This window comes from Opisthocomus hoazin, chromosome 1 (genome assembly GCF_030867145.1).
Source record: "Opisthocomus hoazin isolate bOpiHoa1 chromosome 1, bOpiHoa1.hap1, whole genome shotgun sequence".
In the NCBI taxonomy this organism is placed as follows: Eukaryota; Metazoa; Chordata; class Aves; order Opisthocomiformes; family Opisthocomidae; genus Opisthocomus; species Opisthocomus hoazin.
The window spans coordinates 92,758,333-92,778,012 of NC_134414.1; the positions used below are offsets into that span (position 1 = coordinate 92,758,333).

At 42.5% G+C, this 19,680-nt stretch overlaps 1 protein-coding gene across 6 annotated transcripts in view; it reads left to right on the forward strand.

The window, feature by feature from the left end:
- The window catches only part of CNKSR2 (connector enhancer of kinase suppressor of Ras 2), a 232,638-nt gene that overhangs the window by 201,899 nt on the left and 11,059 nt on the right, over positions 1-19,680 (forward strand). The window contains exon 21 of one of the 6 annotated variants that reach the window (XM_075429473.1): positions 13,588-15,806. The exons of the other annotated variants lie outside the window; for them this stretch is intronic. Coding sequence (XP_075285588.1) covers positions 13,588-13,592 — 5 coding nt within the window. The 3' untranslated portion in view covers positions 13,593-15,806. Of the gene's footprint in view, positions 1-13,587; positions 15,807-19,680 lie in introns of those variants that run through there. 6 annotated transcript variants of the gene reach the window in all.

A 19,680-nucleotide genomic window follows, 5' to 3' on the forward strand; every position in this document is an offset into this window, starting at 1 on the left:
ACTTGGGTCCTCAGTGGGTTTCATGATTCCTGAACTTCAGGGGAGGCTGAATGTGGGAGGCCGAATGTGGGAGGCCAAGGGCATGGTCAGATGGCCCCAAGCAGCCAGCACTGTCCTGTGGAGCCCAGTGACATCTGTAGTCTTTGGGTTTCTACTCAGAGGAAGACAGTGGTGGAGGTCTGAGATTTTATGTTCCGCCTAGATTTGGCTCTTCTGCCATGGCCGCAGAAGACTGTGCATTTCTGAGCATCACAGCTCCCTGGGGCATTGAGGAGTAGGAGGTTGCTGAGAGTAACCCAAGGAACAGAGAAAGGAGAGCAGACCCCACCAAGGTGGTGGAGGCTTAATTTACCTGCGCAAAGAGAAAGGAAACACTTTCTACAGGCCGTGATCTGTGTGCTGGTTTGGAACAGGAAACATCAGGGTAGCTGGGGGTGATGAGATGGCAAGATCTAGTAGGGGGAGATGGAAGCAAAAGGCTGAAAACTAGAAATAGAACGTACGTCTATAGTAGTGAGAATAAGCTACGAAAAAGTTTCCTTCAGTTGTGATTGGTTTTTCAAATGAAAATCCCATCAGCCTTAGTGCTCTGTGCTACAACTGAGGATGATGGTGTTATAAATCTTTCCCTCAGTTAGAAAAACTGCTTTAAAAGCATTTTGTCTTGATAGTGACACATTTTTCTTACACGATAACATACCATAAATGCATCCATGCTGCATTTGTGTTTATTTCACAGAATTCTACAATTTAGCATGCTGCGCAGGTGAGCCAAGTAGATGTATTTTATGCTGAGGCCACATTCTGGCAGACCATGCCAGTGCACAGAAATGTTTCCTCAGCTCAAGTTGTCCTCCAAGGAGGAGAATCTGGAATAACCTCATGATTGTGTTGGAAACCCTGTAATATCTCTTCCGTAATTAGCTGATGACTGTTATTTTTGACAAATAAAACCTACTTGTAGTCTTCCCTTAGCTTATGTCTTCCAAAAGTAGTAGCAGAGGCCTCTGGTGAGACTTTGTTTTCAGATTACTTGCTCATTTGTACCATACTGAAATGGAGTAGATACTTTAAAAGACAAAGTCAGGAGCCTGTTTCTTTATTTTGTTCTTTTATGTTTTGTGTTTCTTCAGTGTACTGTTGCTCATCTTTAGTGGTTGCCATAGCTAGCTTTGTTATTAATGACCAAAAGTATATAACCAGATCTTCATCTGTATTTCTCCTGGGTTTTATTAATATCTGTCTCCTCCTTCCAAGGCAAATATAATGGTTGTAGTAGTTCCAGGCTGGGCATGGGAGGTTGTTGTCGCCCTTAGGCGTGTGACTGGATTTCCAGTTCTGAAATCCCCCAGGGTTTCTGCACACACCTGCTAAGGGGTTTTTCTAAAAACCTTGAGATTAAGCTGACCATGCTCTTGCTGTATTTTATAGTTCACAGAGAAGTGTCATGGTCGCCAACATTTTTTTTATCACCAGCAGTTGTGCTGGTATGGTGCCTATCATACCATAATATAACCAGAACAGGTAAATTCTTGCCTGTTCCTACCTTCTCATGTACTTTCTCATAGAAGACTTAAATTGAGAAGGTTCTTGTTTTTCCACAGAGTTGTTGGATAGATGTGTCATGTAATGTACACTGAACTTTGTGGTTACTCTGTAACCACAGTAAAATCTTTAATATATCTGATAAAAGCAAGGACACTATAAAAGGTAGCATGATCTCTGTGTATTTCGATATTACTTTCCTTCAGTCGATATTACTTTCCTTCAGTCTCTCTTCCAGAAGCAATCTTGTTTTCTGTGCCTCTTTTACCCTCGTTATGAAAGATAGGATATAAATCAAAGATAAATTTATAGCCTAATTCCATGTCATTGCACTAGGATAATTTCTCCAGAACCTCTCCACCTTTATTTCTGGAATAAAAAGCATTCAGGAGGATGAACATAAATTCAAGTCACTGCAAGTTATAAAAGCATCAGTCACAAGTCTAAAGCATCAGTCACAAGTCTAATGCTGTAAAGCCTCTTTGGAATAGCCGGTTAAACTGGTAGCAAGTCCTGATGTTATACAAGAAAATTAGTGAGCTTATTGCCATCTAATACACAGCTTCTTTAAGAGGGATGTTTACTTTATGCTAAAAACAAATCCTTGCAAAATTAAAAACTCACTAAGCTTGTTGGTTTTACTATTTTGGCTTGCAGTCTAACTTTTCCATTCTGCACAGCAGATGTGAGCTTAGTAAAAATTGTGCAAACCATTGATTTGTGTAGTTCTGTGTCAGGTCTCAGACTCTGAGCTATTTGCATTAAAAAGAAAAAAACCTGCAAGTGATTGCATTGAAGAGCATTGAGCCCCATGTTCCAGCTAACCCAGTTAGCACAACTTGAACAGTGCCTAAAAATGTATTTTTAGGGAAGAGTTAAAGCTGTCTTGCTTGTAGTCCGTGATGGATCATTCCTCCACAAAACAGTTTGATCGATTTTGAACTCAGGTGTACTTTTAGCTGTATCATATGACAACAAGGAGTTGCACATTTTGATTCCAGGCTGGAGAGAAAAGCATCTATTCTGGTGAGTTTTGAATCTGCCACCCAAACTTTCAGATGTTCCTGTTACTGGAAAAGGCAATGCTCAATCTTTTCTCTCTTTGCTTAGTGCAGGTATGTGCTCATAATTATATAGAACTCTCTTACATCCCTCTTGTTTATAGGGGTGACCAAGTCTTGAACGGTCCTAGACTGTGCAGTCGCACCTTGCAGAAAAAAACCTTTCACACCACCAATAACCTTAGCTGCCCGTATCTCTCCCTTTCTTGGTGCTGCTTTTTGAGGCCAGAAGGCCAGAGCAGTATACAATCTTCAGTATGTGACACTTCAGGGATTTACACTATCTCCCTTTATTTTTTTTCTGCTGTATCTCCACTAATTTCTGTATTTATTCAGAAGTAGAAGCCAAACCTCCTAAGTTCTCTGTCTTTGGGGAAGCTGATTTGATTTTTAAATCCTCTGCAATCATGGCTTTGCAATCCAGGAAGAGAACTGGTGGAAACTGTTTGGTAGAAGGTGGTTCTGCCTGATAGGAAAAAAAATTACATGTGTAGTTTTGATGATGTTGATGCATGAAAAGAGAAATGTAATGCTTGTTCACATACAAGACTGCAAAGGAGAAGGAAACTAAAACAGACAATGTAGTTACTAAAGAAATTAGCCGAGGATATAGCTAACTGAGCAGCGTGAGAAATCAGTAGGAGGGAGGTTGCTGTCGTGGGATGAGAACAGAGCTCAGCTGCTTGATATTGAGTGTTTCTCATGCTGTAGAGATGCTGATATTTTCTTTGTTTAGTGATGATATTTTGATGAAAAGCACTCAAGCAAACCGAAGGGGAAGTGAGTAGCAAATTGCTGAGAATATATCCATTGCAGAGCAGCTCTGGGTCGTGATAGAGCTTGCCCAGGGGAGAAGTGACCATGCACTTGACTGGTCTGGACAGCAGAAACCCCTCAGAACGAGCCTCCTTTGGCTGACCATTTTCTGAGGGAAAGCAGTTCCCAAGGGTGTCTGTTTTTATAGGCAACCCTTCCCCCAGCGTCAGAGGGTGCTTTGGTCCATTGCCCCCAGCCCCTTTGCTGAGCAGGATGGCCTTGTGCATGACAGCTGCCAGTTGTGGTGACAGCTCCTCTTCGAGCCATTCGGTAGCCTTTCTGCTACCCTTGGCAGGACTGAGGGCCGAGGGCACTGGCCGGGGCAGTGGGCTGAGCCCTTAATGCCGTTACCAAGGGGGTTTTTTAATACCAGTTATGTCTGAAATGCATCCCCCACTTCCTAGCAGATTCTTACAGTAACGCCAGGGTTGGGTGTCAGTGGAGGAGCTGCCGTGGGTGCTCCCTCCCACCCAGCGCCAGCCTTCCTCCCACTCCTCTGCCTTGCCGAAGAGTAGGGCTCAGCCCACTCAGCCGGCATCTCGCGCCAGCAGTGTCCTTGCTACTTGGCTGCTCCCAGAGCTGGGGCAGTCCTGTGGGAAAAGGGTTTCATCAGTCTGCTCTTTTCCTAGATATGGTTAACTTTGAAGAAGCTGAAGATATTTTTCCCTGCTTGTGATCTAAAACCCTGGGTGAGGTAGCAAGAGCTAGCAAGTAGTCATGCACGTCCTAAGATGGCTCTCTCGTTTCCAGGTGAAAGCTGCAGAAATTCTATTTTCATTCTCCTGAAAAGAAGAACCCTTTTGACATCTTAAAAGGGTTTGAGAAGTGCCTGTCTCTGACCCTACTCTGGTGGTTCATGCTGGTGGAGCAGCTTGAGCTGCTGTAGGAAAAGGGAAATTGGTACCTGGGTGCCATTGTGGCCATGCTGGTGGTCCCTGTGCGCGGTTCCATCACCCCAGGAGGACAGTGGGTCTCACTCAGGCTCGGGAACATTGCCCTCGGCCCCCCAGGACCGGGTGCTGAGGCAGGAGCAGGGCTTTGCCCTCACACACTGGGAAGGGGTCAGATGTGCAGGAGAAGACACCCAGTGCCCACATTGGGTATTGGTGCTGTAATCTGTTCTACGCAGGATTTATGTCTTCTGTGAAAAAATGCCATCATACAAAATAGGGAATTTGTATCTTGTCAAGCACAACTTGCGTGACAGAAGCATTTTTGTGTTTAGGAGATGCTTGGGAACAAATTAGGGAGGGGAAGGCTAATGAGAAGCAAGAAATTTGGACACTGATGGTTTTGTACCTTTGTACAGAGATCATTGAGGGTAAAAACCTTGCAGGAATTAGTGGAAGTGTAGAAGTAACCCCTCCCTGGCTATCCCCAGCACACCCAGAACTCAATCAGCATCTTCCCTTAAAAACCACTGGACACAGCACGTCCTCTCTCGCCACGAGGGCCTGTGATGGGTGCCTAGTGTTCAGAGGAAAGCTGGGCAGCAGAGCTAAGGGCTTCTCCATGGCTGGGCATCATGTGGCCATGAAACCCAGGGGTGTCATCCCTAAGCTCCGTCTGGGCTTCCTGACCAGTCTGACAAATGCCTTTATTTAACCAGGAGCGTGAATACATAAGGTGATAGGAGAAAAGACTCCTTTGATTAGTTTGCTGTTTTTTTCCCCTCCTGAATTGTATACAGAATTACTTAGCAAGCTTGAAGAGATACTATCCAATTAAAGATATTGTATTCACACTAGCATGTTCAGGAATTTAAAACACTTCAAAATTTGTTGTTTGTTGCTATCTTTGAAGTTGAAATACACTGGGGAACTTCTGACGTTTTCAGCATTTGACTCCTGTAAGAGGAGCCTTTAGCCTAATGAAATCCCTGTGCAACGCTGATTTTCTCTTATTACACTGGTGAGTGCATTGTTTGGCAAATGATAGGCTTAGGACACACTTTTTACAAAAAAAATTGGAGCACCTGTAAAAACAGCTCTTACATGTTAAAAACTTACAAGCAATTATAAGCAAAAAACATAGCAATGTTTGACTTGCCAGAAGGATACCTTACATAAAACCATTCTGTGCAAGCTTTTTATGTAGAGTTAATTATTCTCATAAAAAATAAAAGTGAAATTCACCGGATGAAAATACATGCTTTCAGTATCTACCAGGTGTGAAACATTTTGTCATTAATTCTTCATTTTGTATTCCCACGTAGGTAATGAATTCACGGCAGCAAAGCAAGCTGCTCGCTGCTGTATTGATCTGATGGGCTTTCAGGACGCTGTAGAAATCTGAGAGAGCAGCTGAATCTTTGTTTTAAAACAGAAAAGGCTATTTATGCCTTATTTTTATAGAAACCAAATTAATTAGAAGCACAGTTTCTAAAATCAGTTTCTTTATATGCTGATTTTGTGCCATGTGTTTCAGTTTGGTGGTCTGAGGGAGGGGTTTCAGGTCTGATAGCATTTATATTCCTAAATATGGCCCTCCTCAAGCCTGGAAGAGACCTGACTAAATGAAAAATAGAGTTGGAGGAGAACTATATGACTTGCCTGGGAACAGTCAAGGCAAGTTGGATTAAGAGATCAAACACGTGTTAGTAAATGAGAAGAGAGAAGGGGATGCCTTTCTTATACGTAGCACAGCCGGCCGGAAGGAGCTGTCAACATTTCACTTAATGGCCTTACCAGGTGAGGTAATAGCGTGGTCCATGTTTTGTGCATGTGCTTCTCTAGTGAGCTCCAAATTTGATTAAAATATCTCAACATGAGCATTATTATTACTGTTATTATTATTATCCCTCCCAGCTTTCCCTAACTGGGTGGGTTTTCACACCATTCCCATTGGACGTTTTAGCAAAAGCTGCTCAAGTGCCTCAGCAGAACAGGGCACGAAGAGGAAGATGATGCTTTTTGCTCAGTCCACTTACTTTACCTTAACTGCACGGTGTGGTCTCAATAACTTTATGTGATCTGTCTCTTTGATTGAACCACTGAGAGAAGAAATCCTAGGCCAGGATGGAAAGTTGCTGCAGTTGTCAGCAGCAGTGGCAAGGGCAGCATCTCGGATCTCTGCCCGTGAATGCAGACAGGCAGCGGGGAGAGGACAGTCTGGCTGTGTGTTATTTAGTCATGCGAATGGTTTTGTCAGTGTATTGGTATTTTTGTTGTAAGTATGGAAGGCACTGTCAGAAAGAGCAATGAAGTTACTTGAAGGTGGGCTGTTGAAGTGTTCTTTATCTAAAGTGCTTTCTACCAGTTTAAGTTAAAAACTTGTTTGTGTAAATTTAAATTTGACATGGCATAATTAATTCCATACACTTCTGTTTGCCTTTAAAGCCCCAAGTGAGTTAATGTATAAAAATTCCCAGAAATATGCTGCTGATAAAAGTGATATGGAGAATAGTCTGTTATGATAATAGGAGCAATTCTTAAATATTCCTCATTAAAAAAATGTGTTGATACAAATGCAAAAAATTAGTATATGACTTTTTCTTTTTTTCCAGAATTCAAGTCCAAAGCATTATTCAGGAAACATAACTCCCATTTTTGTGCTGTATGGTAACTGTTTCACGGGGCAACAAACTGGAACCAACGGTTCCTGCTTTGTGGTCAGGTAATAAGGACTTGTCTTTTCAAGCGGTTCTTGGTATAAACCATGCAGGAGGTTTGGTAGATTGAATTGAGCTTTTTATGCTATTAGAATCATAGCCTGGCTAATTTTAGCTTATGACAGTACGAAGAATTGGATTGAAAGGAATCTCACCATTAGATGTATAATTCACGTGCTTGGCCTTCGGGTGTAACATCGACTTCTCTTGGGTGATGCTTGTCACATAAACATATGTCTCCTAGTTTCAGTGTAATCCAACAATTGAAGTGCCAATATGTGGAAATTTGAACAATACTCTCAGAATTCATAAATTGCCCAGTGGGACGCTAAAGTCCTGATTACATCTTGCACCCTCTGAATTTACAAAATTCAGCCAGCTTCTTTTTTGTCCCGACCATGGTTATTCAACTGTGTGCCTTTTTCTCCCCTCCAAAAGAATGCAGGGTGTTTTTCTTTTTTTACCAATAACAATAGATTTTTTTCAGATTTCGTCCAGTCTCCCTGTTTATGTGCCAAACTAGAGGGTCTTCTGTGGCTTTGTAATAGTTTACAATGGTTACGAAACAAACTACTCTAGAAAAGTAACTGTGGGTTTCTGACAGAGCTACAACTCCAGACTGCTCCATCTCAGAGTTGTGGACCATCACTCCAGTAAGACCCCAGTAACAAACTGAAGGAGAGAGTTTTACAGATGCTGGAGAGCACACGAATAACCATGAGTTATGTCTAATATAGAGGGGCATAATATGGGCAGAATTAGTACGAATATAATATAGTAATATAGTGTGAATTAGTAATTTGATGGTTTAACATGCTACAATAAGAAAAACCCAAAAAGCATACACCAGAGATGAGCCAAAAAATGAGTCCTTATGGGTGGGTGACGCTCCTTCATTAGCCATTTTAGCCACTGATACTGGTACCATCCTTATTTGTCAAGCAAGCTTGACGAATAAGGATGGTTAAGTTCATTAACTTTTATTAAGTTCATCACTTAAGAAAACCTCCATAAACAAATAGCAAATAATATATGGGGTCTAGTGGCATTGTAAAAAAACTTTCTGTCATTTAGAGAAACAGCGTTCATGAAGCAAACGCATCTTCCCTATGTCAATTTTTTCCTTGACGTTTCTGTGTCAGGTGTTACTTCAGCAGAAGGTAGCACAGAAGGAAGGGTTAGAAATGCTTGCGAGGTCTGTCTCCACAAGCTGCCGAGTCCACGGCTGTTTCTGTCGGAGGTGGCTCTGACGGAGCAGTAAGAGTGCTGCAGATGACGGCCATTGCAGCACGCGATGCCTGCATTCACGCCTGGGGACAGAGCAGTGCTGGGCACCGCAGCTGCAAGGCTGAGCAAGAGTCTGGGGAAAAGCAGGATGAGTTTATAGGGCTTCCTTGCACATGAGGTGAGCTCGATACAATTCAGCATACGTGCTCACACCTTAAGACAGGGTCATACAGGGAATAAAATTATTCTGTGTACCAATAAATATGTTAGTGTGTGGTGCTGGACTGTGTAAGACAGCTTTAACTATGTATTTTGAGTTGTCCAGGTGCTTTTTATTGTAGTCTAGTGAGGGTTTTGCTTACTTGGTTGTCTGAGGTTTTTTATTTAGTTCTTTAGCACGGAGTAGATAGACGTTTATTAGCAATGACTGTGGTATAGGAAGTACATATTGGGACAGAATTTGCAAGTTTAGTAATACTGTGGTAAGTGGGAGGGAAAATCCCTGCAGATCAGAAGCCCATAATTTCCCCATGCCTCATTCTTCTCGTGGAGCCAAGTGCAGCACTTGTGCAGGAGCAGATACTGGAGTTTGTGTGTGGTCTGACACAGCAACTGTCCTCCACGTCCCCCTTCCTCCTTGTGGTGCTTTCTCATACAGCATTTGTGTTCTTGTCGGTCCTTTCTTGTCACTTTTAGCTTGGTGAGGACATGAGGGACACTAAAATACATACTGTAATGTTGGGAAAACTGGAACTTGCTATGTGCATATAGCATATTCCTGTATTATTGTTGTTTGAGGTAGTGCCCTTTACTGCAGTAACTCAATCTCCAGAGGAGTGCTGAGTGACTCCTGCTACTGCTCCCACACCTAACAGGCTTCTTACAGGATAGCTTTCAGAGATGCTGCTTAGGAGTATAGTGTCAGAGGGCTGCACTGGATGTGTCATCAAAACCCTTTTTCCTCAAGCACTTTCATTGCCAGGCTCTATACCAACTCCTCTTCATCCTCTGCATGGCATCTGGCTGAGACGTGAGCAGTCCTGAAGATGGTAGGAGCTTCCCACCGTTGAGCAACAGACAGTTTGTAGATCTGCCAGCATTCCTCCTGAGGACTCCTGTCAGATAGCGTTGAGGCATTTCCCTAGTAAGGAGGGAGATCTATCTGCCACTGGACTTCTAACAGAAGCAGCCAGGTAGCAGTTTGTGGTACGGGGCGGGGGAGGCGGGGACACAGATTTCTTTTCCCCAGTCTTTGCATTCTTTCTTGTTCAGAGCCAGATTGCTCCTGCGTAGTATTTACCTTTAGGGGAATATACATAACTAGACATGCTGCATCATTGGCCTAGATAATAGGTAAGAGCTTCTAGTCAAAAGTTCATCTGCATCTCTCGTAAATATATAGACAGACATAAAAATATGTACACAAAATAGGCTACAAATGAAGGAAAGGATAGAGCTTCCAAAAGCAGTTACAGTTTTTCTTAATGTCACTGTAGATGGGAAGTCTCAGAATTTCCTTTTCTGAACCTTAAGTACTTACTTCAAAAGAAAGTTTGTTAAACCGCTGTTATTCAACCTACCCCTTCTCTGAAAAGCAAATTTACCATAAACATACCATTTAGTAATCAGGCATCTTGTAGTCTGCTTAGCAAAACACATAATGTGAACATTCATAAGGAGGTTCTAAAGTGGCAGCAGTAAAATGTTATGCGTTTTATTAAAAAACACATCAAAGTGAAAATCCTAATGTAAATTAGCTCTCATTAGTGACTGCTGGTGTGCCTTCATTGTTTATAAATAGGTCTCATATTGGAAAAGAAATAGCTGATTCACCTTCCATGCCCCTTTCCCTACATAGGTCTTCTTGTGTGAGAGCCATTTTGAGACCTATTGATTATGACTCTCAAACATGTCTCTCAGGAGAGAACTTTCTCCTCCCCTTTGCTTACATTTTTATTGTTTTTTGAGACACATTGGCACGCCTGGAAAAGCCCGCAGAGCATCCCTTTGCTTTTGCTTGGTGGGCTGGTCCCAGCCTTGATGCATTCTGTCACCGCCACTTTCAATGGGTACAGTACCTCCCACTGCTACAGGTTTGCTCAGACGTAAGATTCCTCATGTCTTACATGGCCGCGTTAGCTGAAGAAATACATGACGATTTATAGCAGGCAGTTTTGTTTCTGTAACCTCTTCCTCTCTGGGGAGGTCATTTGCCATAAAGCTCTTCTCATAATACAAACATAGTCCGGTTGATAAATGCAGTAAGTTCACTCTGGAGAAGAGGAGGCTGAGGGGGGACCTTATTGCTCTCTACAACTATCTGAAAGGAGGTAGCTGTTGGTCTCTTCTCCCAGGTAACTAGTGATAGGACGAGAGGCAATGGCCTCAAGTTGCATCAGGGCAGGTTTAGATTGGATATTAGGAAAAACTTAATTACTGAAAGAGTGGTCAGGCACTGGAACAGGCTGCCCAGGGAAGTGGTGGAGTCCCCATCCATGGAGGTGTTCAAAAAACGTGTAGATGTGGCACTTCGGGACATGGTTTAGCAGGCGTGGTGGTGTTGGGGTGACAGCTGGACTTGATCTTAGAGGTCTTTTCCAACCTGTGACTCTATGATTATTTTCATAGGGTCGGATTCATTTTTGTATGTGAATGGCAGTTGGTTTATTTTTCAAAATGTTTGCAAGTCTCATGAGTTTCGTAAGTTGTAGTGTCAATAAGTATCCATTCAAAAACACGTTACTTGTTCTTTGTTATTTGTATTTGTTCTCCTTTAAAACAAATTTAAAAGATCTTATATAGAAAGGGAACCATATGCTGGAGATTTTTTACATAAATCATTTTGCTAATGTTAGTGATACAGAAAGAAAAATGTGGGTTTTATAATGATAAGGAAAAACAATTTTACTACCAAAAAGCAGAATTTCTAAACTGTTAATGTGCATCTACACTAATAGGAAATATTGTACAGTTGGTTACTATCAGTAAGAGTGCTATAGTAAAATAATAAAATCTATTTAGAGAAGCCCCCCAAGTGTGTCTGTTAATTATATTCATCTTCAAATAAATAGGACAGTGTATGTTACCACTTATCTTAAGAGGTCCTGATGAAAGACTGTTCATGCACATTGTGACTGAGCCAAACTGGGACAGTGAAGAATTACTAGTGTTCGATGATAGGCCTCTAACGGCCTTAGCAATATTACTGAATAGCCTTTTCAAAAGTGTATGTTATTACTAGGGATTTTTTTCAGAAATAGTCACCTACTAATGCAAAATTTAGTTGGATTTTAGGTACATAAAAAAAGTCCTGTCCCACCATTTGTTGAAGATAGCACAGTTGTTCTACAGACACAGAGGACGTGTCCCAGCCAGCCTCGGCAGGGCGTGTGGAAGAGCAGGGTATAGACATCTGCTAGGTAACGCCCTTGCCCTGACTTCAGTAACCCTCCGTTATTTCATAGCCACCTTGTATCACGAAAAGCGAAGTTTCTTTTGCCAAAGCCTGACCTTTGAAACCAAACTTCCTGAATTTTTAGGGATAAAGTTACAGAACAACATCCATGAGACAACAGGATCTCCTGAAGCTGCAGAAGTCATACGTATGAGGCAGCACTATCCTCTTTCACTTAGTGCCTTTTTCCAAGCAAATCCAAGACTCTTATGTCAAATGCTGTGACTGTTTGTAGTATAAAACAGGATGAAATGTGAAAAACATTCCCTGTTGCAGTCTACTGGAGTCTCCCTTCCCTCAACCCCAGGAGTCCTGAAATGTGCTGGTTTGGCCTTTTGTTTGTCAGGGGTTTGGGTTTTGGTTTGAGGGGTTGGGTGTTTTTTTTTTCATTTCGATTGTAGAATCAAATGTTCCTTATTTTAAACAACAAGTTATGTAAAATTTTTTCTCGACTGCTATGCTTAGGATTTAGTTATGTAAACTGTTTTCCTCTTCCTTCTCCTTCCTCCTCTCCCTGTTGAAGTACAGAGTCCCCAGGAAATCTCAGCGGTGGAGGAGAGCCTGAACTCGGTTTGAGTTCCATGTAGTATTGCTCACCCTCTGCCTCTCTGGAAACTCATTTTGGAGTTGCTGCCATGGGTGGAGTAAATGGCACTGATGTTTCCATCTGGGATTCTTTCCACCTTGTGCCTTCTGTCACTGAGACAGCATTTCTTTTCTGCATTCCCAGACCTTTTGTGATATGCTCAAGAGTAAAAATGGCAATGCTTGATATTTTCCTTCCATTTTCATCCTGTCTTTTGAAAAAAAAATATGAAATTCTCTTTAACCAGGGATAAACAAGTCTCACCAGTTAAACTGGATTGAATTTGTACATCTTTATATTCTGCGCAGTTGAACTCTTTCCCAAAGTGGTTTTTTTAACAAGAAAACATCCTTCAGCTTTTCATATCTGGGATCTAAAACCACAATGGATTTCAAGATCCATGGAAAGTTTCATTTTTGTATTACAAATAAGTGTGTTAGACAATAGAATAGGGTATGTACTGAGAGCAGCCGGGCTTCTGAAACTGCCCCGTGTGCAGAGACTGCATATCCACGCAGAAACTCTAAGTAAACAACTTAGCTGTATGCTGTTTGTTCCACCTCTCTCTTTCTCTTTTCTTTGCTAACACAGGTCCACAAAGATTCTCGAATTCTCAAGCCCTAGCTTTTGGATGCATGTAATGTCAGTGTGGTTTCAAAATCCCATGATTTCCTAGCTCCATATGTTAGCCTTCACCCAATGTTGCACAATGCTGGATTGTCAGCTAGGATAACAAAAGGAGCCAGACTGTGTTGTGCCACCTCTTTTTCTAGTTCATGCATAAGTTGCCAGTAGGATATTTTTCTGTGTTCGTGTCACGTTTGGTGGATTTGGGACACATGCTTTGCTTCCTTTCTCCTCATTCATGTGACCCTTTTCCAGTGCTTCCAAATGAGCTAATGTCTTTTGACCAGAGAGGAGACCAACCCAAGCTGGTTAGGATGTGTATTATTCTCTTGTTTTATTGTGTTTTTTTTTTTAATTGGTCTTTGTTCTGTTCTTTTTTCTTGTTTAAAGTGTATCCACAAAGAGCAAATATATAACTTTCTGCCCTTTTGCATCAGGGATGGATATTTGAATGGAGCAAGGTGTAACAGCAGAACAGTGCCATGTCTCTGTCCTCATGAGCGTAGCTGCATGCAGATTAGAAAAGCTCTGTAGTGCTTTTTGCTTTTTGCCAGATTTGCTATTTGCTCTTGTTTGCATGATAGTATTTACTAATATGATATGGAAATAATGGCACATCACAGTTCTCTCAACATATTGTATCACTGCTTTATCATATTAGGCTAATACACTGCGAGAGTTGATAGCACCTCTCCATGTCACATGGGATCCACTTCTCTTGGCACTGAACCGATTGGACTCAAAGGTTGATAAACTTATCATTAGAGAATTGGCACGACGGAGACTCAACTTCAGCCTCTTGCAAGCAACCTAATGGCCTCCGTTCAGAAAGTCAGTTCTTCTTGAATAACTTTGATGTTTATAACAGAGAACAGACCTGTTAAAGCATAGACAACCACATGCCTGGATATGAGGCCTCCAGGAAGGTGTCAAAGGGCATGGCCAGTCTTTTGAAGAATGCACCCTTTCCACAATGGGACTAGGCACAAAGTCAGATCCAGTCTACACGGAGCACATTTGCAGAAAATACTGCCCCCCGCATGGGAGAACGGAAGGGGAAGAGGGTCTTGGCAGGGGAAGGGCTTTGATGTCACTCAGTTTGTTCTGCAGACCTGGAGGAATTAAAGAGGGATTCAGCCATGGTAACTGTAAAAGCCTGTTGCTTGTACTGAACTGCAGTGAAACCCGTTCAGGCCAACCAGGCAGAGTCGTGTCATTTACGCGTACTTCACATTAGTGAAGGAAGTCACCTTACTGTGTCATGCTAAACTAAGTGTATTCTGTCAAGTGGAGGTATGTATAGACCTTTCGGAGACTTCTGTTTATCTCATGATTTGTAATGAATTACCAGAGGGTACACTGACACTGGTTTGGATGGTGATGAAGAAGATACCTCATGCTGAGATTAATTAGACTCTGCAGATAAACTCTTCAGTTCCTCTTTATCTTCTAGGACTTAAACATGTGAGTGATGCTGCCTGGCCAAGCAGGCGCAAAGTATTCTCCGTATAACACCCAGACTCCAGAGGGCTGTTTCGGGGCCAGTATTTGTCTGGATGTCACTCAAAGTAGATTCAGATATTGTATTTATCATTATGTTCTGGGTCCCCTATGGGTTGATGTTTGCCTCTATCTCTGTGGTTAGAATGTGGATTTTCCTTCATATATTTGGCTAAGGGTGTATTGTAATAATGTTAATGCTAATTACTTGATATTTCATACTATCTTATGGGGAGATACTTTTAAAAAATGTATTTTGAAATGTTTTCTTTCTGTTTGCTCAATGTATGGTATTGCATTCTGTTAATACCAATAAAATTATATATATATATAGTTATATATACTTCCCTTTTATAAAGAAGTAAATTATGCTTTTTTGCCTCACAAACAAGAAATGTGCAGTGAATAAAATTACATCATTCTGCCTTACAGCAGGTGACAAAGCTTACAATAGTTTTAATATTCTTTTTTGAAAAATAAAAAGTATAGTATGACATAAACTAGTTGGAAACTCATCAAAATGCATGTTTTGTGTTTCTGCTCAATGGGACTTGTCTCAAATCAGCCTAAATATTTAGCAGCGTTGTTTTGGCATCTTTAATTTCTTCCAATCGAAAGCATACGCTGTATTGCTGTTATTGATTACAAAACTGTACTGTCATAAATTTTTGCCTATTGGCCAAATAGACAAACCCACTGAGGTTTTACGACTCTCTTGTCTGTAGGAATTGATTTTTAAATTTAATTTTGTGCTCTTTCCAACACTTGGCAAAGGCAGAATTTATTTTTTATATAAGGTTGCCTTTGAAGTACCTGCCTCTGCCAGGGCTGATAAATCACTGCTAAGTACATAAAGATGCAACCTGCAACCTGAAGGATATGTCATTAAAGCCTTGTTGGAATGGCCTGCAACCCCAGCCAGTCCTCTACATTCTGTCATTAAATTCCGTAATTAGTTAGAGGTGAAATGTTTTGGAAATGAATTAGAGAAGCAGAAGCAAAGACGTGACTCTAAAATGTCCTTTGGCTGCCGTTTGGAGTTACGCTGATGGCTTACTTGCTGTTCGTAGCCAAAGGCCAGCATATATCTGCGATAATACGAATTAGATCGTCTTCAGCTTCCTCTCTTGCTTTTCCCCACCCTTTCTAACATATTGTATTGAGTATCTTTGTTTTGCAGAGGCATTCAGAAGGGCTGTAATTAGCAGTCCCCGGCATTTAATTGCATACACATTTGTTAAATATTTTTCTGTATGCCTTAAAATAAAGTATAGAAAATGGCAGTAAATGTTTCTTTAATGAAGGCATTTGATTTATTCACGAAGACAGGATTTTTTGAAGGTGTTATTTTAGGCTTAATAAAGGAAATAAGCCAGAAAATTTTCGGTTTTGCCTTTGCGTAAGCGTTGTCTGTCAGGGCTGATGTTCATTTCCTTTCTCTTGTTTCTTTTGTGTGCAAATACATTCTGCCCAATGGATGGGGAATGGACCTTTCTTCTGTGACGACTCTCGTGCCAGTTCTGAGAGAGAGCTTTATGTTAAGGTTGCAGGCATATGGGTCACAAGTTCATTGTGACATCCGATGACATGTGTAATGTCTAGAAAAAACACGTGCTGTTGCATTTCTCTCCTCACCATAATAGCTTTTGTTCTCAAAGGTCCGTTGAACTCTGTGCGGTGCTTTCAGACCGTGGTGATGGGCATTCAGCAGCTGACAGGAGGTGCTTCGTATTTGGCGGTGTCGTGCCCTACATAAATAACATGTAAATCAGGGTGCAGATTAATTAGTCTGGAATCTAATCAGTGCAACTATCATAACATGTGCAATTATAAATCCAATAATAAATCTGAATATCTGAATAAATATGCCACCTTCTGGGATAACGTTTTCAGAAGTATTTCAGGCCCGTTTCATAACTGCCTGGGGAGGTGCTTCCCCAACAGATCGCAGTGCATTACAGAGGTAACTGAGCCGGCGATTAAATTAATCTGGCCCCTGCCCACACTAATTTGCCGTGTTTCTTTCATGTTGAAAGTAGGATTGCAGCTCCTGAGTGATGCATGTGCTTTCAAAAATTCCACTCTTGGTGTTACATTTTCATACAAATAAGCACACTTGGGGTGTAGCCTGAAGCAGAGGTCATCTTCTCGGTGGGTGTTGCTCACCAGGAATACACACCCCTTCTCTTCAGGCATGCTTTCAGGTGTCAAGCCCATAGACCTTGACAGGCACTGCTGTTGCGCAGGCATGACTGTGGCTTGATTCTGACTGGTGAGTAATGTCGCTGGGTCCGTATCGATTGTCACTTAACCTTTCACAGCTTCATGTGCTGTAACAGCTTAGGTTTGTGAAAAATGTTTTCCTGAAGGAGTAATTGCTTCCATGTATTGCTTGCTAGATGTATCCTTAGGGACCTCCTCGTCCTATTTAAAAGTCACAGCATCAGACATGCAGCAGTTCACTCAGTTTGCTTCAGCTCCCAGCTTACCTCATAAATACGAGAAGTTTTTCATTGTTTCTGAACTGTGGGGACTGAGGGGAAGCGTGCCATCAAAATATAATTGCTCTGTTTGTTTCACTTCAACGTTGGTAGCTTGTGGTAAAATTAAACAGCACTTACATCAATGTGTGGCACAGAAAAATGTCAGGATATCCTATTTCATCATGTTAAAATTCTCCCAAAGAGTCACTATACTCTGTTCAGCAGATGAAGGTTAAACTGATGCCTTCATAGTCAACTTAATGAGTGCTGTGTCCAGATATGAAAGAATGCAATTATAACGCTGCTGCCAAGAAGTTCTGCCTCTGCTCAGAGTTCCCTGTTACTTTGGGAAGCTTTGGAGATATTTCATCTTCATTCTTATGCCTTCTCTGAAATCACAGCCCACCAATACTACCTCATGAAACAGCAGAGCTGGGAGCAAACAAGGAGCTTCTCCTGGTGCTCATTCGAGGTGTGTAAGAGCTGTCAAGAGGCAGCCCGAACAGAGCCAGCAAATTGTTCCCTCTGTCTCTGTTTTCCTTTCTCACTAACGTATTAACCCCTGTGCTGGCACCTCTACTTCATTGCTAAGTGGATGCTGACAATGCCTAGATGTTACTCTCGGCACAACAGTGCAGGTCTGCTGGGAGAAACCCTGAGGATTGATTTTACCGAGTTTACTGCCAGCTGGTTTTAATAAGCAATTCCAGTTGCGTAGAAAGCTGAAGAGACATGACTGACGTGGGCGTGAGACTTCTAGTAAGACCAGCTGAAGTGTCCCGTGGAGGTTGAACAGGCTTCAGTCAGCCAGCTCACAAGCTGCAGGGCAGTGGTGGCTCACAAGGCCGTGACAAGGTGTAGGCGGCTTGTCATTCAAGTATCACCAGAAAGCTGACCTCAGAGGATTTGCAGGAATCTACTGATCCAAAAAGAAAACCACGAGTGCCATAAATAGTTCACAAAAAGAATTAGGCCTTTGGTGCCGCAGCAGAGGTTTGGCGTCTCTCAGGCCTTACAAAGGCTAGGGTCAGATCTTTTAAAAGTGGTTGTGGTACCTAACTGCTACTGATTGAACGTGGCTGTAGTGGAAAATGCCTGAAATACTTTCAGCAGTCTGTCCTGTGGGAGATGAGTTTTCCGCTTTCCTGCACAGTTGACTTTATTTCAAGAAACCAATTTATGCTCGGGCAAGCGAGAGGAGAGGCAGCCTCATACCGTCGGGTGGAAAACTCCGGCGTATTGCGGAGCTCCATTGCATTGTGGCTTTCAGTGAACACCCTCTCTAGGGAATATCTTTTTTTGTCTGGAGGTTTATGTAACAGGAGAGAACAGAAACTGTGTACAACTGTCCCGATAACCAAAAAATACTTCCCCTTTAGAGGAAAGCATGGTATAAAATGAAGATTTAATACTTGTTCTCTGATCCTCCAACCACTAACATTTCAGCAAACACATGGACCAAAGTTTGGTTTTAAACACTGCTTCTCCCTTCCTTGACTGAAGACTTTGGGAAAAATCCTGCACTTTGAGGTACGCGGGGCCTGAAATGATGGAGGATTACATAAATCAGAAAAGGGCAGGCAGAGGGAAGGAGTAACAGAGAGAAGGGTTGCAAAGGCCAGGTGCTGCCCAAGAATCCCCCAGCTTTTCTCAAGCTTCTGTTAAGTTTAAACTTTTATTCATTCACGGGGAACTCTCATTAATATACACGTGTGTATGTATATGCATACATATAGAGAGAGAGATGCAGAGACATACTCCCATGCCCAGTCAGACCTTGATTTTGCCGTAATGTGGAGTAGGAGATGACACAGGTTTCTGTTAGTGCTCTAACAGGTAAATCGTCTCTGTGTTACCCAGAGCTTCTGTGTAGACCTGAGCTGCATCTTACTGCACCTCCTGCCCGCTGTACCACGCCAAGCTTCAACACTGCGTCACTCTTCCTCGTCTCGGACAGCAGGGATGTGACCTGGGGCCTTCTCCTGCCGGGAGCAGATTTTCCATGTCACCGTGGCTCCGCTTGTACCCATGCAGCAGTAACCTCACACACAGCACACAGCTGTGCAGACACCAACTCCTTGTAGAACTTTATCTTTCTTTGGTTTCACCATATTGTTCCTTTTAGCTTACAGTCTGGAGAGAAAGGAAATACCTCGCTTAGTCTGACTGCCATCCACCCAAATAGTGGGTGACCGTGGTGACCGTAATTCCTGTTTCTTTGCATCATAAGCATTCAGATATGCCTCCCTCTTGTGCAGTTTGGACTCTTAACAATTAACCTGAACAGCAGCAAAGATGGATTTAGCCCTTGCACATGAAACCAAGAACTACTTCTTTGGAAGATTTCTTCTCTCTCCTCCCCTCCAGCACAGCTGAAACCCACATCCACTCGCCTTCCATCCTTTGCTTTCTCACCTTACATATAGGGAGATCCCTTCTGTCTTTCTCCTAACTCTCCCCCGGGGTTTCTGAGCCCAGCCAGGCTGCTGGACCCTGTGGCCACGTTACGTCCCCAGCCCGTGCCTGCCTGCTGGGACCCGTGGCCGGCGGGCAGCCTGAGCTGGGGCTCGAGAGCTTGCCACAGGTGGCTTCCACTCCCCGAGGGATCTGCGGTCGGCTGCGCTGCCGGCCGGTGAGGCCGCTGCAGGACCGGGCTGTTGCTGGTAGACCGGTTAGTTAGACATGGCACAGCCAGCATGCTGTGGCATAGGAAGGTTACAAAACGCTTTGTCGGTCCTCGGATTATATCACTTGCTAGTTGGCTTGTGGCA